At 45.7% G+C, this 20662-nt stretch overlaps 1 protein-coding gene and 2 pseudogenes across 1 annotated transcript; 1 reads left to right on the top strand and 2 right to left on the bottom strand.

Annotated features, from left to right (window-relative positions):
• Nucleotides 1-1808: 1808 nt before the first annotated feature.
• On the bottom strand, nucleotides 1809-1947 carry LOC119282972 (annotated as a pseudogene).
• Nucleotides 1948-2976: 1029 nt separating this feature from the next.
• LOC119275867 (phospholipid-transporting ATPase 1-like) lies at nucleotides 2977-9453 on the top strand. Its single transcript, XM_037556792.1, has 7 exons — nucleotides 2977-4608; nucleotides 4688-4994; nucleotides 6324-7035; nucleotides 7161-7284; nucleotides 7378-7597; nucleotides 7970-8428; nucleotides 8945-9453. Exons 1-7 carry the CDS (start codon nucleotides 3144-3146, stop codon nucleotides 9147-9149), a joined length of 3492 nt encoding a protein of 1163 aa, XP_037412689.1. The 5' UTR covers nucleotides 2977-3143; the 3' UTR covers nucleotides 9150-9453.
• A 690-nt stretch (nucleotides 9454-10143) lies between these two features.
• Nucleotides 10144-18058, bottom strand: LOC119275866 (annotated as a pseudogene).
• Nucleotides 18059-20662: the final 2604 nt, after the last annotated feature.

The following is a 20662-nucleotide window of genomic DNA, read 5'->3' as shown; positions in this document are numbered from 1 at the left end:
AAATCATGGTACACAACAGGGTTTCCACCAAAATTTATAGCAGGATTTTTATGAAGATTAACCGAAGGATCAACCATCTGTTCCTCCCCATGATTAAGAGGTTCGGATGGAGCAGTTTTAGAAAGAAGAAGAACTTCAGACCAAAGAGGAACGCCGGCATTTGGATTGAGCGAGGCAAAAGGAAAAACTGTTTCATCAAAGATGACATCTCGAGAAATATAAACACAACCTTCTTTTACATCAAGACACTCGAACCCTTTGTGGGGATTGCTATAGCCAAGAAAAACGCATTGTTTAGAACAAAATTCTAGCTTCTTAGAATGAAAGGGTTGAAGATTTGACCAACATGCACAACCAAAAGTGCGTAGAGCGTGGTAGTTGGGTTTTTCATGGAACAATTTTTCCAAGGGAGTGTTAAGATTGATCACTTTGCTAGGAGTGCGGTTGATAAGATATGTGGCAGCTAGAAAAGCTTCATCCCAAAACTTTAAGGGCATGGAAGCATGAGCTAAAAGAGAGAGACCCACATCTACAATCTGCCGATGTTTCCTCTCGGCTGACCCATTCTGTTGATGGGCATGAGGACATGACACGTGATGTGTAATCCCTATTTGACGAAAGAAGGAGTTGAGGCGCTCATACTCGCCACCCCAATCTGTCTGCATTGTGATAATCTTGCGATCAAAAAGTCATTCAACTAGTGCTTGAAACTCATGAAACAACTTGAAGACTTCTGATCTATGCTTAAGGATATATATCCACGCGAATTTACTGAAATCATCGATGAAACTCACATAATAATTTTCTTATTAGTTGAATTTCGGGCAGTCCCCCATATATCAGAGAAAACTAGCTCTAAAGGAGCATTCGAAGTACTACTAGAATTCGGATAGGGAAGTTGATGGCTCTTGCCTTGTTGACAAGCATCACACAATGCCTCTTTATTCAACTCATCACACAATGCCTCTTTATTCAACTCATTGCTAGAAAAGAAAATTTTATTGTTCCTAAGAACATGCTGAACTATTGCCGAGGATGGATGTCCTAAGCGATTGTGCCACCGCAACGGAGAGATCTTGGTGGTGCCAAGTGCATGTGTGCCCGAGCTTATGGGAGCTGATGATAGGGGGTAGAGCTCGTTTCTACACCTGCCGTGGAGGAGGGTTTTCCTCGTTGCCTTGTCCTTGACATAGAAAAAATGGGGATGAGTTTCAAGAAATACATGGTTGTCATAGGATAGGATAAGTGATGAGTAGAGATCAAGTTTTGGGTGGCTTTGGGCACATGCAATATATTTTTAAGATGAAGATTATGAGTAGGGGTACGAACATAGGCATGAGCCATATGGGAAATCTTCATACCTGCATCGTTTGGCACGTTTACTTGATCGTGTCCATTGTACTTGTCCCGGACGGTGAGTTTGTCGAGCTCGCTGGTGATGTGGTCTGTTGCTCCTGAGTCCACATACCAGTTTGTATCCACCCCATAGGAGGAGTTGGTGTTGAAAGATGCTGCGCTTTTCTCCTTGTTGAAGGAGATGTCAAAGCGGCGATAGCAATCCGTGGCGGTGTGATTAGGCTTGGTGCAGATTTGCCAGAAGACTTCGGGGAGATCATTGCGACCTCCTCCATTGTCGCGGCTGCTGCCGTGACCACGACCGCCACCGTCGTTGCCTCGGCCGCCTCCATTGCGACCGCTGTTACCACCGCGGCCTCTACCACGGTTGGATCTGCCACACCCGCCATGAGAGACGACGTCAGCAAAGGAGTGGGAGGACTGTCTGCCGCCCTCGAACATAGCCAATCTGCTTTCAAAGCTGATCAGTTGCGAGTAAAGCTCGCTCACCTTGATTTGCTGAGTTCGGGCACAAATCGTGGAGACAAAGGACATGCAGTCGTAGTTGAGTCTCGCAAGGATGTAGGACACCATGTCATCGTCGGTGAGCGGCTTGCCCACCGATGTCATCTCGTCACCGAACGCCTTCATACGCCCGATGTACTCAGCCATCGTCGAGTTGCACTTCTTGGTCATGGAGAGGGCGATTCTCGTGTTGATGACGTGTGCTTGGGTTTGGGAGATAAAGATATTCGTGATGGCGGCCAATGCTTCGGTCGCCGTGTCACATTGTGCAACCTGGACCATGACAGGAGCTGAGATGGAGTTGAAGATGAAGCTCAGCACCTGAGAGTCTCGAGCCTTGTCGACGTTGTACGCAGGGTTGGGCACGTCCGTGGGCTTGCCGTCCTTGTCGGTGAGCTTCTGCGTCGGCTGCTCCTTCTCTGGATCGAGGTAGGAGATGAGCTGCGCACCACGGATGGGCGCCATGGCTTGCGCGCGCCACACCAGGAAGTTGGAGCGGTGGAGTCGATCGACGATGGGGATGGGGGCGGGTGCGGCGACAACGGAGCTTGAGGAGGCCATGGCTACGGGAGATGTGCTTAGAGGAGATAGGCTCTGAATACCATGAAAGATGACGTGAAGCATATGCCTAGCAGGGACACATTGCATGTTATACATAGCCAGAGCCTAGGATTTACAGATTCGGTAGTTAGGTTATGGCTTGATCCTCAAGTTAGCTATGCACAAGATAAAGATCAGCCGCCGGCCTAACTACCTGATTACAACTCACGCAAGTTAATGTATATACGGTTTATAACTAACCGTATATACGTACAATATATTCTAACAAGACGCACCTAGCACTTTGACTTTTCGACTGTCTGCTACGACAAGGTTTGTCTGATTCCGAAGCTGCGCGCTTTCAACTTGCTTCATTGTAGTTGTCGCTAGGTGTCTACGAATTTGGATGCAATTTCTGTTTCTTCATGTGTTTATTTACTGCCATGACAATTAATGTGATGAATAGATTGAAAATATTTACATGACGGAAATTTGAGAGATTGGAATTTTGAAATCTGGCAATTAGAGGAGAAGCTCGTCCAAATTTGCCACCAACCCGCTCGTCTCTCCCCAAATCGCGCCCCAGCCCCCAAACGGAAAACTCTCGAACCCGTAAAGGCTCCCCTTCTTCTCCAAGTTCCTCACCTCACCGCCAGCTTTGACCTCGCCGGCGTCCACCCAAATCCGCCTCGCCCCGCCCCGCCCATGGCTCTGACCACCCGCTAGTTCTGGCCACCTCCCCCATGACGTCCGAGCGCCCGCTCATCGACGCCGCCTCCCCGCACCCGCCGGCGGCGGCGTCGCAACTCCCGCCGTCGCAGCCGGAGCCTCCCGTTCGCGCTGACCACCTGGGCTTCTCCGTTGAGGTCCCGGACCCCTTCCGCCCCTCCCGTCGCGACCAGCCCGACCCGTCCGCGTCGGAGCGGGAGCTCCACGAGGGGGGTGAATACCGCGACGTCGCCGTGGGGGAGCCCTCGCCGGAGTTTGCCGGCAACGCTGTCCGGACGGCCAAGTACTCCGCGCTCACCTTCCTGCCGCGCAACCTGTTCGAGCAGTTCCGACGGCTGTCGTACGTCTACTTCCTCGCCATCACCGTGCTCAACCAGCTCCCCCAGGTCGCCGTCTTTGGCCGTGGCGCGTCTGTGCTCCCGCTGGCCTTCGTGCTCTTCGTCACCGCTGTGAAGGACGCCTACGAGGACATCCGCCGCCACCGCTCCGACCGCAGGGAGAACAACCGCCTCGCCGCCGTCCTCGCGCCACAAACCGCCGGCGAGTACCTCCCCAAGAAATGGAAGCACATACGCGTTGGGGACGTCGTGCGCGTCGCGTCCAACGAGACGCTCCCCGCCGACATGGTACTGCTCGCCACTAGTGACCCCACTGGCCTCGCGCACGTCCAGACCGTCAATCTTGACGGGGAGACCAACCTCAAGACGAGGTATGCCAAGCAGGAGACGCAGCTGAGGTTCTCTCACGACGGCCACGTAGCTGGTATGCTGCATTGCGAGCGGCCCAACAGGAACATTTATGGGTTCCAGGCGAATTTGGAGATCGACGGCAAGCGTGTCTCACTCGGACCGTCCAACATTGTGCTCCGTGGTTGTGAGCTCAAGAATACCACATGGGCAATAGGGGTCGTGGTTTATGCCGGAAAGGAGACTAAGGTCATGCTCAACAACTCTGGGCCGCCATCCAAGCGTAGCCTCTTGGAGACGCAGTTGAATCGGGAGACAGTCATATTGTCCATTATGCTCATTGGGATGTGCATAACTGCATCTGTGCTCGCAGGGATTTGGCTGCTGAACCACCAGCGGGAGCTTGAGTTCACCCAGTTCTTTAGAGAAAAGGATTACACAACCGGGAAGAACTACAATTACTATGGAATCGGAATGCAGATATTCGTTACATTCCTCATGGCCGTCATAGTGTATCAGGTCATTATTCCTATCTCATTGTATATATCAATGGAGTTGGTACGACTTGGGCAAGCATATTTCATGGGCGCCGACAATGACTTGTATGACGAATCGTCAAGGTCCAGGTTCCAGTGCAGGGCTCTGAATATAAATGAGGATTTGGGGCAGATTAAGTATGTTTTCTCTGATAAGACAGGGACGCTGACAGAGAACAAGATGGAGTTCATGTGTGCATCCATTCACGGAGTTGATTACAGTTCTGGCAAACCTGCATGCGGGTCCTCAGTTGTAGGTACGATGACTTTAATTTATATTACTTGTTTGATGTTGCTGTTTCCTAATAAGACCTCTTATTTGCTGGTTTTGGTCAGTTGATGATCTTCTTTGGACACCAAAAATGGCAGTTAGGACTGACCCTCAGCTTTTGAAGTTATTGAACAATGACAGCTCAAATGAGGAAGCAAAGCTTGTCCTTGAATTCTTCCTTGCTCTTGCTGCCTGCAATACAATTGTGCCACTTGTCCTGGACACTAGAGATCCTAAACAAAAGTTGATTGATTATCAGGGTGAGTCCCCTGATGAGCAGGCACTAGCTTATGCTGCAGCATCTTATGGCATTGTGCTTGTTGAGCGAACATCTGGTTACGTAGTGATCGATGTCCTTGGTGACAGACAGAGGTAAGATATCTCTCAACTTTCGCTTTGTGACCATTGTATTTGGCAATAATTCATGAGTGTGTTTTCGTTAGAATTTAGTACCGGCTATCTAACTGAAATGCAAAATTTTGTGATATCAAAAGTTATCATGTGACTAGGAGTGGAGGGACACTATGATCCGTGATCTCTTCATCTCTAGAAAACTATAAGCAGACATACTGCCTGTGTAGTCTCCTACAGTCTGGGGCAGCTGGTAGTTGGTAGCATCAAGCATCTGATTACGGCTAGCACAAATGTTTTTATGTCTTTTGCTTTGTAATGTTACTGATGTCATTTCTGACCCAAAAAGAACCTAAGGTTATTAACGTGACATTAGGGCTTGTGCCACACCCAGTGCTGAAAGCTCCCACACAAGGTGGGGTCTAGGGAAGGGAATTTCTAGACAGCCTTACCCGTGCATAATAATTCTGCAAGGAGGCTGATTCAAACCCAGGACCTCTAGGCCACAAGTGGAGAGACTCTACTACTGTGCCTGGCCTGCCCTTCAACTGTTTGGCTGGGAGGAACTTCCAAATTTGAACAGTGGTAGGAAATTCGTTTGTCAATTTAGAAAATTATTTAAATTATACAGTCCATACAATTTTGCTGTTTTTCATTCTTCTGTGTGAGTCAGTTGTCAAGTGGAACTGTACACGTCAAGTTGACATCTATTTTAGGAGTTATCTCCATTACCAATTCGGCGTGTCAAATTGTATTCGTCGGGGCTTTGTCCCATAGTAGGTGTTTCGATGTCAAGCATTCTGCAGTGGGTTCCCCGGTGATGCTGAACTCGCTCTCCCCTTTCCCTCTGCTTCTGGACTTGGAACTGCTGTATTTCCGTTATTTGCTTAATGGAAAGGGGTTATGCCCGGTTAAAAAAAAAGTCATTTTGGACATGTCTTAAGTCAAACTTTAAAACATGGACTACATTCCAAATATTTAGATTGAGAACTTGTAAATCATATGTTCGGATTTGTCTCGAAAGTATATTCATATGATGCAATGATTTTCCATAATTAGCGGTCAAAGGTAAATCTCGAAGACCAGTTCAGTATTCAAAATGAAATGTATTTGTGATATGGAGGGAGTAATATATTTTGCAACATGTGGTGCGATTCATTTCACACTTGACCCAAATTTAATACTCCCTCTGATCCATATTAATTGTTGCTGGTTTATTAATTGTCGCTTGGCGTACGTGCCAGTACTAATCTACTATCTCATATCCTTTACGTGCCAGTTTTGATTCAATAGATCATTAGCATGCTTGGCTTACATTTCTGATGTATCCTGCCGGTATGTAATGTGCAGATTTGATATATTAGGACTTCATGAGTTTGATAGTGATCGTAAGAGGATGTCTGTCATTGTCAGCTGCCCTGATAAGACTGTTAAGTTATATGTCAAAGGTGCAGACAGTTCAATGTTTGGAATTATCAACAAATCATTAGAGCTGGACAATGTTCGTGCTACAGAGGCACATCTCCACAAATATTCATCACTTGGCCTAAGAACTCTTGTTGTTGGTATGCGTGAATTGAGTCAACCTAAATTTGAGGAGTGGCAGTTGGCATATGAGAAGGCTAGCACAGCAGTACTTGGCAGGGGAAATTTACTCCGATCAATTGCAGCCAATGTAGAGTGCAATATCCACATATTGGGGGCCTCTGGGATTGAAGATAAGCTTCAAGATGGGGTACCAGAAGCAATAGAATCTCTTCGGCAAGCAGGCATGAAAGTTTGGATTTTAACAGGGGATAAGCAGGAGACAGCAATTTCTATTGGCTACTCTTGTAAGCTGCTGACGAATGACATGAGACAAATTGTGATAAATAACAATTCTAAGGAGTCTTGCAAGAAAAGTCTCGAGGAAGCACTTGCAAGAACTAAGGAGCACAGAGTTGCTTCGTCAATTGGCTCACCGTATCCAGTGTTAGCATCAGAATCTTCTGGTACAGTTCTTGCTTTGATTGTGGACGGTAACAGCCTTGTTTACATACTTGATACAGAGTTGCAAGAAGAGGTAGTACTCGTCCGTATGTAATTCTATCAATGCTGTACTAATTTTCTTTTGTCCTTATCAGTGATAAGATCATCTTATAAAGATGCCATAACTGACACATGGTCTGTCTTATTTTGTTGTGATAGCTTTTCAAAGTAGCAACAGAATGTAGTGTTGTCTTATGTTGTCGAGTGGCTCCTCTACAAAAGGCAGGCATAGTTGCACTTATCAAAAACAGGACAGATGATATGACCTTAGCAATTGGTGATGGTATACCCTCCTGCTTCATCTATTATGTTACATTTTTATTTAGGAGACAACGTGTGCATTAATAATACTGTTTACTTAACCTGTGACATTCAGGAGCAAATGATGTTTCAATGATTCAAATGGCTGATGTTGGGGTTGGTATCAGTGGCCAAGAAGGAGGACAAGCTGTTATGGCATCAGATTTTTCTATGGGACAATTCAGATTCTTGGTTCCTCTTCTATTAGTTCATGGTCACTGGAATTATCAAAGGATGGGTTACATGATCCTTTACAACTTCTACAAGAATGCCACATTTGTCTTGGTTCTTTTCTGGTAAGGTTTTTTTAGATGGGATAAATACTTCATTACTTGGGAAAATGTTACTACTAGTTTTGGTCAGAAAACAACTTGGCGGCTATTGAAATCATCCATATCATTAATCTAATCTGGAAAATGTGGAGACCTATAATTTTCTAGTGTTACATATAAGATGTGTACCCTGGCATTATAAATTTACGACCATATATTTTTTTGCGGTGATATGATAATAATTTTATGGTCAGAAATTATGACCATAATTTTTTGTTTAGTTGGTTGAATTATTCAAAAACTATTTTATGGAGCACCTCTTTATTTTTCCTATTTTTTGCGTGGATAGTAAAAAAATATAGCCCCCCCAAAATAATGCTTATGATGTGATCGCAGGTATGTGCTTTATACATCATTCACTTTGACGACTGCTATCACCGAATGGAGTAGTCTCCTGTATACTGTGCTTTATACATCCCTTCCAACAATTGTTGTTGGTATTCTTGACAAGGATCTTAGCAAGTCAACACTGCTAGCTTACCCAAAGCTTTATGGATCTGGCCAACGGAATGAGAAGTATAATTTGAATTTGTTTGTCCTCAATATGCTTGAAGCACTTTGGCAGAGTTTGGTTGTGTTCTACATACCGTATTTTGCATATCGACAAAGTACTATAGGCATGTCTAGTCTTGGAGATTTGTGGGCACTTGCATCAGTCATCGTTGTAAATATGCAATTGGCCATGGACATCATTCGGTGGAATTGGATTATACATGCGTTCGTATGGGGGACGATAGCAGCAACAGTGATTTGTCTCTTTGTGATAGATTCGATATGGGTTCTTCCTGGTTATGGGTAAGTGCTTCACCTCTCTCATCTTATTACTGATGCCATTATTTTTGTATTCCGTGCAATAGCTGTGAAGTTGACAAAAAAGATGCAGTAGTCTTTAAAACCTTTAAAGGTATTCTGACTGTTTTCTCCATCGGACATATACAATAGCAAGTTTCCTGCAACATGTGTTTGTATTATAAGGGATGAGTTCTCCGAAGAAACGAAATAAACCTTGATTCGAGATGTCCCTTGTGATAATAAATCAACAGGCAGCATCTCACCCGTGCGCATGGCCCTTGCTCTTTTGTTTCATTCCAGCATAACATTTTGTTTATTTCCTTTGCACTATAATTCTTTTAGAATACATAGATTAAACGCTGTCTTTTTCTTTGCAAGCATCTCTGGTCTTCTTACAAGTAAAATGAGCTATTTGCCCATGTTTTCTTGAGTAGGATTTCTGATAAGTGCAAACCTGTTGCTCTTGTTTATGATTATCTATAATAGATGCAACCAACTGACACCAAACACTAATTTCAGGGCCATCTATCACATAATGGGGCAAGGCTTGTTTTGGTTACTGCTGCTTATCATTGTTGTCACAGCAATGGTCCCACATTTTGCAATCAAGGCTTTCACGGAGCATTTTGTTCCCAGTGATATTCAAATCGGCCGAGAAATAGAGAAGTTTGAGGCTTTAAATCAGGTGAATCGTTCGGAAATTCCAATGCGAACGTTTTCATGACCCTTGCAGGGGAATTGCATAGTGTTACTATTCTTTCTTATATTCTGTTTCTTTTGTCCGTTTCCGCCCTTTCAGTGTGTATACGGGCCATTCATTTGTTAATGGCAATAGATTTAGCCTCCAGGGTGTGTGTATGTATGTATGTATTCTATCTAGCATTTACTGAAAAGGAAATAGAAATTGTTGACGGCCAAGAATTTGTGCCCTGGTGTGTGGTGTCCACCATGAGTCATAAGGTGAATGGGTGAACACTGCGATGTATATTATCACTAATTCTTCTATCTGAAATATGTATTGTTGCTCATATGTTTAGTGCCATTGTTGCTCGTACTGGTCTAACCCTTTTTTTATAAACTCACTTAGACATGTTGAGCATACAATGGGCATATGAGCACCCATGGTTCACATCACATACTATATTCAGATTTGTCTACATCAAACAGAGTTGGTTCCATTTCGGTTCCGGAATTAAGCATTTGGAGAAGGTTGGCATAACAATCATTTCATAAACTTGAGAACATGTTAGCTACATACGCACATCAGAGCATCAATCCTCCTAAAACGGAAGAGAACATCATAATTAACATTTTGGCTCCATCAATGTAAGGGCTATAGGTCTCATGCTTGCAGATGGAGCACGCTCTGTATTCCAGCAGGCCATAGTTCTCTATGTTTGGCTGACCATTTCGATGCACCATGCCACTTTCCAAACTTGACCAGTGCTTAGAAAACTCGCTGCATGTTTTACATAAATATACTCCCTGAAGAAGCAGAACCATCTGACCAACCTACACAATGGCTGAACAAAAAGTTGAGCACTCGGTAGATCTTTAATTGATTTGAGTTGGCTGTAGGAGTGCTTGCAGTCTAGGAACATATAAACTCAAGACGATGCCCTGCAAAAAACACTGACCATACTGGGCATATCCCCCTTCCTTTGGACAACACTCATTGGTGGCTGATGGCATTGGTTAGAAACAAAAGATCAAGCTTCTCAAGTCCTCTCCTGAAATGACTGAGAGCGCGAAAAGGCCGCTGGATTGGCCTGCAGAGCCTGTGTAGAGTCTGGTGTCTTGTCCATGCCTTTCTCATCAGGTTTGATGCCTAGAGTATCCCGGACCGAACTCTTTGTGGCCTTAGCTGGGTCATCAATTCTTAAGAGTTTTAGGGACCTGTACGTTGTTTTCCCTATTCTCTTCTTGCAGGTCTGCTTCTCTTGAATGCTTTCCAAGTGTAGGAGAATTGTCCTCTGAGCATGTGATTTTGTTTGGAGGGCCATTACTTCCAGGACATGGTGAACTCCAAAGTCCATTAGGCCAACCAGGAATGCAGCTCCAAAGTGGTGGTGGCATCATAGGAAAGGGAACAACAGGTGTGCAAATTCCTGGAGCTGCCATCATCAATGGAGGCGCCCACGGTGGCAGACCCAACCCTTGAATGGACTCTGTTGAGCACTGAGCAGCTGCCATCACAGCAATACTGTTCCATCCAGGACTCCAGGGAAACACCAAAGCAGGTCCGTGAGGGTGAGGCAACGTGATGCCATTATAGTACCCTAACACATTGCTTGGCTCTTTTTTAACTGCGCTATCCGGCGTCTGATTTTCTGAGCAACCTGACACTGTCGCTGGAGATGGACATGATTGTTCTTCTCTATTATCACCAGATGCCAAGGAAACAAGGTGAGTACCCTTCTGTTCTTCAATATTATGGATTTGAAGACATAGGCTTACAAACTGGCACTTCAGATCCAAACTCCTTTACTGTTTCATTTTCTTTAATTGGCCCTGGAAGAACCTGAGGTAAAAGTGGAAGAGCTAGATGGTGAATCTCATTGGAAACATCTCCGGGACTAGCTATATTAGCATCACACTGTTGAAAAATATAGGATGGATGAATATTGTGTTGTGTATGCTGTTGTTTGATCTGACCCATGTATAGGGTATATATAGAGGTACAATGGAGGAAGAAAGACTTGGAGTAGAGGACAAGTTACACATGGTTCAAACCTATCCTATCTCTATCTTTTATCTCTATCTCAAACGTAAATATACTTCCAACGTTCCCCCTAAGTCGTAGCGGGAGTGAAGCGGACGATTACGACTGAATTTGAAGTCTTGTGCTTTCGTTGTCTTCTCCGTTGCGCCATTATCAACTGCGTCTCTGATGGGTCATGGGTCACCTAGGGCGGTGTCTTCCCTGTCTTCTCCTCTATTCCCTCCCGCATTCACAACGGGAGTATCGTGGACGCAAGTGACGAGGCGGACGCTGTTGACTGGAATTGTTGCCGATGAGTTGCTGCAGACGTAGCCATTAATGTCGAGGTAGCCGATCATGGTGATGTAGCCGTGGTCGAGGTAGTCGTGGTCGATGATGTGGTCGTCGTGGACGATGAAGCCGCACAAAGCCGGAGGCGCAAAAAAATGCGCTATGACGAAGCTGCAGACGTGGACGATGCACCTTGCGGATGTCAGAGGGTGCCGTCGGCGATGAGTCCATCGATTTTGCCAAGACCGGAGGAAGCCCATCGAGCACACATCGGTTTTGTCAGAACCGTGTGGCCATGTAGGGTTCGTCATTATAGTTACGCCGTGTCAATGCAGTCTTGCCTTCATGGATGACTCAGTCGATGCCGTCGTAATGACGCAGTCATTGCCGTCGTCGAGGTCGCGTCTTGCAGAAAAAACTGTCAGAGGACGCTAGTTGTCCATCTTATGGACGAGGCGGCGACGGTGTATTGATGATGATGTTGGTGAAGACCACATTGATGAAGACCTTGACGATGATCTGTCCGTGAACAAACAGCAGGCGTGAAGTAGTGTGTCGCTTGAAGGCGTCCCTCGCTCGCGACGTCTGTTGATGCCTTGCTGTCGAAGATGAAGTATGTTGGCTTGTAGCCTGATCATAGTCGTACAGCTTGTTGATGTAGGAGGGGTCGGTGAAGATCGCTCGGTGCAGATGTCGACGCAGTTGCAGTCGGGTCGGCGAATATCGCTCGATGCAGATGTCGATGCAGTTGCAGGCCGGGTCGGCGATGTCCGCGTACAGAACTTTGCCCTCCCGTGGTCCCTACGGCGTGCAGATGATGAGTCGCGTGACTCGGTGTAGTCGGCTTGAACCGCTCGTGGTGGAGTCGCACGAGTAGCGCACATGCATGGATGGTGCGTGGCAGAAGCCAACTCAGGTGCTGATGCAGGAGATTGAATAACTCCCGTGATTTGGATCAAGGTTGTTGGAGAAACCGGCTCTTTTAGAAGATCGGTGCTGCTCTCGTGTACGCGCGTGGGAAGAAGCTGGCTTCATGACCGGCGTGGTAGCCGATCTGCACATATGCGCAGGAGTCGCAGTGTCCCTGAACATGCTCCATGGTCACTAGCCGAGAACGGATCGATCCAACTGAAGATGTTGCGTGTGCCCGGTCAACTAGCTCGGTGGAACGCGCGGCTAAGGCGTTGGCTGTGCTGCTCCTGGGATGCACCTCATTATCTCAGAGTCGCTGTGTGCATCTGGGCGTGGCCTCGCGTTGATGATCCCTGCGTGTACAGCGCCTGCGATCCTGCCCGACACCCGCGCGCGCGGTCCGTGAAGGTCGATGCTGCCGTAGAGGAGCGACGACGAAGCGTTGTCGGACACGCCATGTGCGTCATGGAGTGAATTGCAAAAAACCACCACATTTGAAGTTTCCATCCGAAATTGGCACCACATTTCTTGGGTGCCTAAAAAATCTATCACTTTTCTTGCAAACTTTCTCAAAAAACTCAAATGACCGATTTGAGACGAATTAAACCAATTTTTGACATGTCGGCCCGCTGGTCAGGTCCACGTGGCACTAAAAGTCAACACAGACGGCATTGACCGTTAGGTTGGATATGGGACCCATCCGTCAGTGTTTGCTACCATATTTGTCTTTGTGGCATTTCGTCAAACAGTTTGCGAGCATAGGGCTGGCTGTTCTCGCCGGCTTATGGCGGCGGTTGTTGGAGCTGGAGAGGACCGTTGTTCACCATGCCCAAAGAACAACGCCATGGCCGCCACCAATCCTCGGCCATGGCGTGGCGCTGCAGCTGCCGCTTCCTGCTGCTCTACTTCGCCATGCGGCCACGGGTGGTACATCTCGCTCCTGCAAATGTGGCGAGCTACCACGCACGATGTGGCAGCGACCATGCCTGCTGGAGGGAGCGCGTGATACACCGCGTCACCACTTCCGTCCGCGGCGGCGAGCCGAGACATATCGCTCGTCGGCTACCAAGGAGGGACGCCTCATGAGCCGCACCAGCCGCCATGCACGCTAGCTGCACCACTCCGCACACTGCTGCCGAGGCGTCTTGCGATCTCGTCCAGCCCGCAGACGGCATCGGTAGGAGGAGGGCACCTCGAGCCCTCGTCGGAGGGCGCCAGATCCCGGTGCGGGGTGGGTTGGGGCGACTATGCGCGCAGGTCTGCGGTGGTAGCGCCGCCGGAGGAAGGCCGGGACGGCGACGTGGGTGGAGGTCGGCCGGAGCGGCGCGCGGTCGGTGCAAGCAGAGGCGTCCACCGTTGGACGAGAGTTGTGGATGGGACTCTGACGGATGGGTCCTACATCCAACTTAACAGCCAATGATGTTTGGGTTGACTTTTAGTGTCACATGGACCTGACAAGCGGGCCCGAAATGTCAGAAATTGGTTTAGTTTGTCCTAAATCGGTCATTTAAGTTTATTGAGAAAATTAGCAAGAAAAGTGGTAGATTTTTGAGGCGCACAAGAAATGTGGTGGCAATTATGTATGACAACTTCAAATATGCTGGTTTTTTGCAATTCACTCTGCGTCATGCGCAGGAGTCCCGACGGCTCGTCTTGATCGTATATTGGATCGCACTCGTGTAGCCCGCTGGGCATCCACGGGAGTCGTGCTCCTGTTCTGCATGTATGCGTGATGGCTGAAGGTTGATGACGCTCGTGGAGCCGACGAAGTTCGCGCCGGTGCGTGCCGGCCGGATCATAACCGTCACCGGGTAGTCGTACATGTGCAACCCGAGCTGCTGAGTTGCCGATCCGCACCAGATTAAGGCACCTGTTCATGCACACCCGGGCCTGCACGTCGAAGTAGATGGCTCGTGGCGCCCAGTCGCGCGTCGCTCGTTAAACTCGTACGTAGAGGTCAGCGGCGCTTGGCCGCCTTTCGTAGTACCGATTTCTGCTAGATTTTCCTCACCGGATGGGATCTCGTCTGGATTTATTTGGCTGAAGAAATCAATCTAAAACTATTCAATCTACAAGAAATTCGGAATTTGAGGAATTGATCTTAACTAATCTATGGAATTGATCTAATATCTAAACTACGGAGCTGATCCAACCTTTCGTTGAATTGGGTGCCGCGCCCCCGGGAAGCCGAGATGAATCTTCTCGGGGGTGGTGCGCCGCGGAAGTGGTGGGACCAAGGATCGAGTGAAGTTGGTCTAATGGCTCTGATACCATGTGAAAAAATATAGGATGGCTGAATATTGTGTTGGTCTAATGGCTCTGATACCGTGTGGAAAAATATAGGATGGCCGAATATTGTGTTGTGTATGTTGTTGTTTGATCTAACCCATGTATGGGATATATATAGAGGTACAATGGAGGGAGAAAAACTTGGAGTAGAGGACAAGTTACACATGGTTCAAACCTATCATATCTCTATCTTTTATCTCTATCTCAAACGTAAATATACTTCTAACACACACGGCATCGTAGCATGGCGGAAGTGAGAGGCATGCTTATTTCTGCGTCTTCCAGAACCTACAGGGACATTTCTAATATTTCCACCAGCGGTCCAATACCTCTGGCAATTCCTGCAGAAGTGCCTAGGCTAGCTAACATTGTAATTGTTGAAGTAGCAGAACTTTGTTTCCATGCTATTGCAACGAGGGCATGGCACGATTATATCAGGCTTCTTGAGTAACCTTGTCTTGATCAGATCCATCAAACCCAGATTTAATCTCCTCAAATTTGAAACCAGTTCTCACTTCCACCCCATGTTTGCTGATAGCTTGATCATTCTGCTCTCTATTCTTGGAATAGAAAGGAGTTGCTTCGACATTCAAAAGATTGTTTGAGACACAAGGCATGACATCATTGCTGTTTGCATCATTTCCAAGCTTGGTGATAACCTGAAAAATATTATTTAACATGCATGAAATAGATAATTCAAATTGGAATCCATATTTTTTTATAGTGCCGACAGAGAGAATGCTGTTGAGTTAGCTACAAACATAGGCAATAAGGAGTTAAAGTTTTACAAAAAATCAATGCTGATCAGGTTACTGTTATTTTCTCAAATTACTATAAGGCACAGAAATATGGCATACTCGAAACAATGCATACACCACTGGCATAAGAGAGTACGAGACTACGAAAGATTTTATCATAGCAGCTGCTAAAATTATGTGATGTCATAACATCTACTTGATATCATAGCTGATTTAAACAAGTAACACATTCTTCAGTCATGTACAATTTAGTTTCATGTTTATCCATGAGTTCCATGCCTCATTATGTTTGTTTAGGTGTTAAGCGTTGACTCATATCACCGATAATTTCCCCTGTGTACTGCCCCTTTCTTTATAATATTCAGTTGTTTGTCTCTTTGTTATACTTGCAATCGTGGAACTCTTTCATACTTGGGGTTAAGAAATAGTAACTTTCAAGGAACCAGGGGTGTTATTGGAGGAATTCTAAGGCACCTCTGTTTCACGATAAAACACTAGATCCAAGGTGATGCTACCATGGTGCAAGGGTACCCAGCTCTTCTTTTGCAAAAGAAGAGTATATTTAGTTTGTATGTAGTATAAATTTGCACGACAAGTGTTTTTGGGAGATTTTTATCAGTCTTCAATGAACAATGGGCCAATGAAAAGCTCCTCCGGTGAGTCCTTGACCCCCTCACGGTCCCTATCTATATATCATTTCCCTTTTTGCACAACTGCCTAAATACTAAAAACACACTATACTTGTTATAACAAAAAAAAGTTCTATGTACAGGGGCAAGATAGAGCTGGTCAATGTATACTTCATATGCAGTAATTTCTTAAAATAACCCTTTGTAACAATCAGACAAAATTATGGCTCCGAACTGCAGTAATTTCTTATAGGAACCTTCAAAGAGCTAGTAAAAAATAATAAATCAAACAACGATCTTTAAAATCCTGGCTCTGCCATGGACTAGATTAAGAGTTGGAGTTACTTATGACAAGAGTACCAGAACCATTGACTACCTTGCATGTATTTACCTATAACACGATATGCACATGAGTAGGCTTTACATTTCCACGTAGGTTGCAAAATCATTTGGTGGAATTAGTTTGGTATTTGATATCGGTTAAAATGGACATATAATATTACATGATTCGCTTGAATCTATGTTGATCAATATCTATGACAGATGTTTTGAATTAAATAATAATTCCAACTAGTTGGCATAGCTTTGGTTCTATCATGAAGCATAAATGAATTTCATGAGCACCATTTTTGACATTCCAAAGACAAGACATAAACTGATTTAGGAGGTCCACAGCAGAACTGTTTGCAAACCAAGCTTCCCTCTAGTTCAACATTAGAGTAGAAGCAATGTTTTTCTATGACTGCAATTAAGGGCTTGTTTCCTAAAATCCAGCTCTGATCTAGAAAATACAAGCCAAACGGGGTAGCTTCACAATATGCCACTTCATAAAAAATTTAGAATATGGGGTCCAACTTCCTGTTTTTTTATGAAACTCTTCAGGGGGTGCTTCAAAAAACTCCAAAAGCTGGAGTTGGGGAGAAATTACCCACCACTGCCACCAGTAGGTGGATACTCTTTCGTTTCTCCTCATGTCAGCCAATCAAATAGATCATTTCCACCGAATTTCCATTCTTGAAGCTAGACTTAACTGGAAGCCAAACATTCTCTTTGGTCTCTTTGGTGGAGCTGCAACTCTTTGGTGGTCAATTTTATCTTAACAATCTTAGTGCAAACGTATTTGATCAAAGAAGTTGAAGTTTCGTTTTTCATTTGGCAAGGAAAGGCTAAATAAAATCCTTATGGACATAGGGATTTATTTAACCGTTTCCTTTCTTAATAGAGAACTGTTTCCTTTTAGTACACCTTTTCAAGATGGAGACTATCAAGGACAAGCAGGCTGGTACCACATACCAATTCAAGGCACTGCTGTCTACATCTTGTCAAATCAAGAAGGCCCTTGGTAGGGTAGGACACAAAGATAGCATGAAATTAATTTCATGAATCCTAGTTAGGAAGACCAAGAAACGTAATTGAATGGTGGAGACAAACATAATTACAGGAGGCTTTGAAGAGTGAGTAAGCAGACTCCCCTCTATTCTCGAAAAGGGTGGGTTTGGATAACAAAGGGAAAGGGTCCATTCATTCATATGGTTCAAACACGCATCAAGCAGAATGGCAACAAAAGGATAAAAAACAGTTTGAAAAATAACAAGAACAGAAATGATTCCTGAAGAATACTAGTGAGTACTAGCAATTAACTGGTGGGTTCTTGGGAGGGGAAGACGGAGCTGCAATGCCACCTTTCCGGAAAAAAGAAAAACGAAGCTGCAACCGCAAAGACCTAACAAAACCAGCCGCACATTTGACAGCACAAAAGCTGCCAAGAAAGAAGAAGACCGCATCACATCGGCAAGTGAAAGGAACCGGACAAGTCCCCCGCCCCGTCCAAGGAAAAGGAAGGTTCCCAACCAACCTCGGCCGTGGTGTCGAGGAGCGGGATGGTGTGACCGAAGAGCTTAATGGCGGCATCCCCCGGTCCCTAAGCACGGCCATGGCGGCGTCTCGATCTCGGCAACGCAGGAGGGTGGTGGGTGTATGGCATGTCACTGGGCCTGGGGCTGGGTCAGACGGGTTGGGGTAGGCGGTGAGCAAACTGGAGCTGGAAGTCCCACAAATAATTGTGCGTGGATGGGCGAGCCAAAAGTGTAGCCTAGCCTAGCCTACTTTTGGGGCTTTTGCACCAGGGCAGCCGGTAAAAGTCACAAAGGCAATGCACTCATGCAAAAGATTATCTACTTTCTTTCTTCTAATGAATCACACACACAATTATGCTAACCCAAGCAGGTCCATTTGTTGTTTTTTGACAGGAAAGTCCATTTGGCTACTACTGGTACTAACCCTGTTTTGAGTCTCTAATTTTGGTTTTTGGACAGGGGACTGAGTAAAGGATTTTCCTTTTTTGTTCTCTTTTCATGTATACTCCTCCTATGCAATAAACTACTATTCGTACTGGACTTATTGGTCAGGTACGAGGCCTAGGCGTGAGGGAAAATATTCTCCGCTATTGTGGATGCAGTAAGTAATTTTTGCAACTAGTCCTACCACTGAGGCTGAGCACCGAGATATTGGTTGCTGAAACAGTGAACGTTTTCGTCAAGAAAAAAGAAACAGTGAACGTGATCTCTGGCGCATAGGCACAACAAAGCACAGAGGAGCAGTGACCGGGTGCACCCGTTTGCGCGCCAACCATCGCTGGTGGCAGATCCACAGCTGCAGCGGCAGCGCGTCGCTTTTGCGCAAATGCAGTGGGCCCCACTTGGACAAAGCGCTTCCTCACTTTCTTTTATCAAAAACCTATTCTATTTTACTTCTGGTGATGTTCTACCCTTTCCAGAAGGTTCCGTGTTGCACCCTCTTGGTTTGGGTTATGCTCCCTCCGTTCCTAAATATAAGTCTTTGAAGAGATTTCACTGTGGATCACATACGGAGCAAAATGAATGAATCTATAGTCTAAAATGCATTTATATACATCCATATGTGGTCCATAGTGAATTCTCTACAAAGACTTATATTTAGGAACGGAGGGAGTACTATATAATAAAAGTCACTAGTGACATTTGATCCAAGAAAGTGACAATGCAATCATTGAAAAATAATCGTGTTCGAAGCCTAAAAAGGATAGGCGGTCGAGCGAATACCCGTGTAAGCACAAGCTAGGTAGTACAGTAGTATATCCCTCCGTTCCAAAATAGATGACCCAACTTTGTACTAACTTTGTACAAAGTTGGGTCATCTATTTTGGGACGGAGGGAGTATATAACAAAATCACATATATTTTTTCAAGGAACAAGATTGCCCTAGCACTCAACGAATGAATATGATTACAGCCAAACTTTCTGTCCTCGCTTAAGTGTAGCGGTGCTTGAGTTGAGCGTGCGGGTGGGCACCGTCACTGCCACATTACCCATGTAGAGAGATATGAGAGACGAAAATATTCATGGATGCAGCTTGGAATAGACAGGAACAATCAAGTGTGAACGGAACAGGGAAAACGGGTATAGGGATATCCATAGAAGGACAAGAAAGACGAACAAAATGGCAGATCAAGATTTCCGCAACAGCAATGCAAGCTCAATCAACGATACATGCCGAAGCCTTGGCGATCAAGTTAGCAGCCATCATCATAAACATGACAGGAATACATGAGGTTGCCATTCTAACGGATAATTTAACTTTAGCAAAAGCAGCAGCGGCAAGGGAACCAACCAGGCAGCCTGGACACTGGATGATTAGAGGTATATTAGCAGATTTCTGTGCCCTCACAAGCTCAAGCCATGTCCAGGTATTCCATGTAAGAAGGAACCAAAACTCGGTAGCTCATGATGCAGCAAAGCTAGCTTATTTGCAGGAATTTAATCCAAATCAACACTGTGTAACTACTTGTACTATTGCTGAACATCAACGCTGGCATCATTCCCTGAAGTAGGTTATCCAAGATGTATCACAAAAGGGATATGCCATTAATCATGTAAGCTGTTGTTATAATGAATGAATTGGCGCGCTATGCGCCTTTCAGTTGTTCAAAAAAAAGAGACGACCTGATATGAATCTGTTGGCCTTTTGGACCCGCAGACCGAGACACAGCAAGATAAAGCAAAAGCGAAAGCGAAAGCGACCGCGAGCACGGAACAGAAAATCGCTAGTACTTCTCAAAAAAAAATTGTTAGTAGGAGTACAAAACAAGGCGGGCGCAGGAAAAGAGGAGGAACGAGATCCTCTGACTTAGATCGATCTACTGCCGAGGGAAGTAGTACGCGTTGCGCCGTCTGTTGGCGATCTGACGATTCGTGTGAGGTGCGCTCATTCCTTCTCTCTCGTTCACAGCTACGCTATCCTTCTCGCTCAGAAATAACGGCCCATGCGGCCCAGTCTGACTCTAGCGAGGGAAGCCAGGGAAAAAGGCGCGAGATGCCACTGAAAAAGGGCGCCAGCAGCAGCCAGGAGTACAAAACAGCGCCAAAGTTAATCGGAAGGTGATCCGGCGGCCGGTTGGGACTGCTGCTCTGCTCGTCTTGTCAATCACAGTAAGTCCCCTTTCTCTGAAATCTAACACATGAATGAAACTCTAAAATTGATTGAACTTTCACCATCAAATTACTATAGAAATTGATCAAATTTCCCTTTTTCTAATTGATCGGAAGAAGCAACCTACAAGTTGATTGGAAGGAGTTCCCCGATGCCCAATGGGAACGGCTGCTCTCCTCGTCAATCTCAG

This window comes from Triticum dicoccoides, chromosome 3B, assembly GCF_002162155.2.
Source record: "Triticum dicoccoides isolate Atlit2015 ecotype Zavitan chromosome 3B, WEW_v2.0, whole genome shotgun sequence".
NCBI lineage: Eukaryota > Viridiplantae > Streptophyta > Magnoliopsida > Poales > Poaceae > Triticum > Triticum dicoccoides.
Note: the sequence above shows the minus strand (reverse complement) of the source record. Positions and strands in the feature narration are given on the sequence as shown.

Excerpts from the sequence above, each read along its gene's own strand:
- LOC119275867 (XM_037556792.1), top strand. The coding sequence starts at position 3,144 with ATGACGTCCGAGCGCCCGCTCATCGACGCCGCCTCCCCGCACCCGCCG. Across the intron at positions 7,285-7,377 it reads GACCTTAGCAATTGGTGATG|GAGCAAATGATGTTTCAATG; the intron begins GTATACCCTCCT and ends TGTGACATTCAG. Across the intron at positions 8,429-8,944 it reads TGGGTTCTTCCTGGTTATGG|GGCCATCTATCACATAATGG; the intron begins GTAAGTGCTTCA and ends CACTAATTTCAG.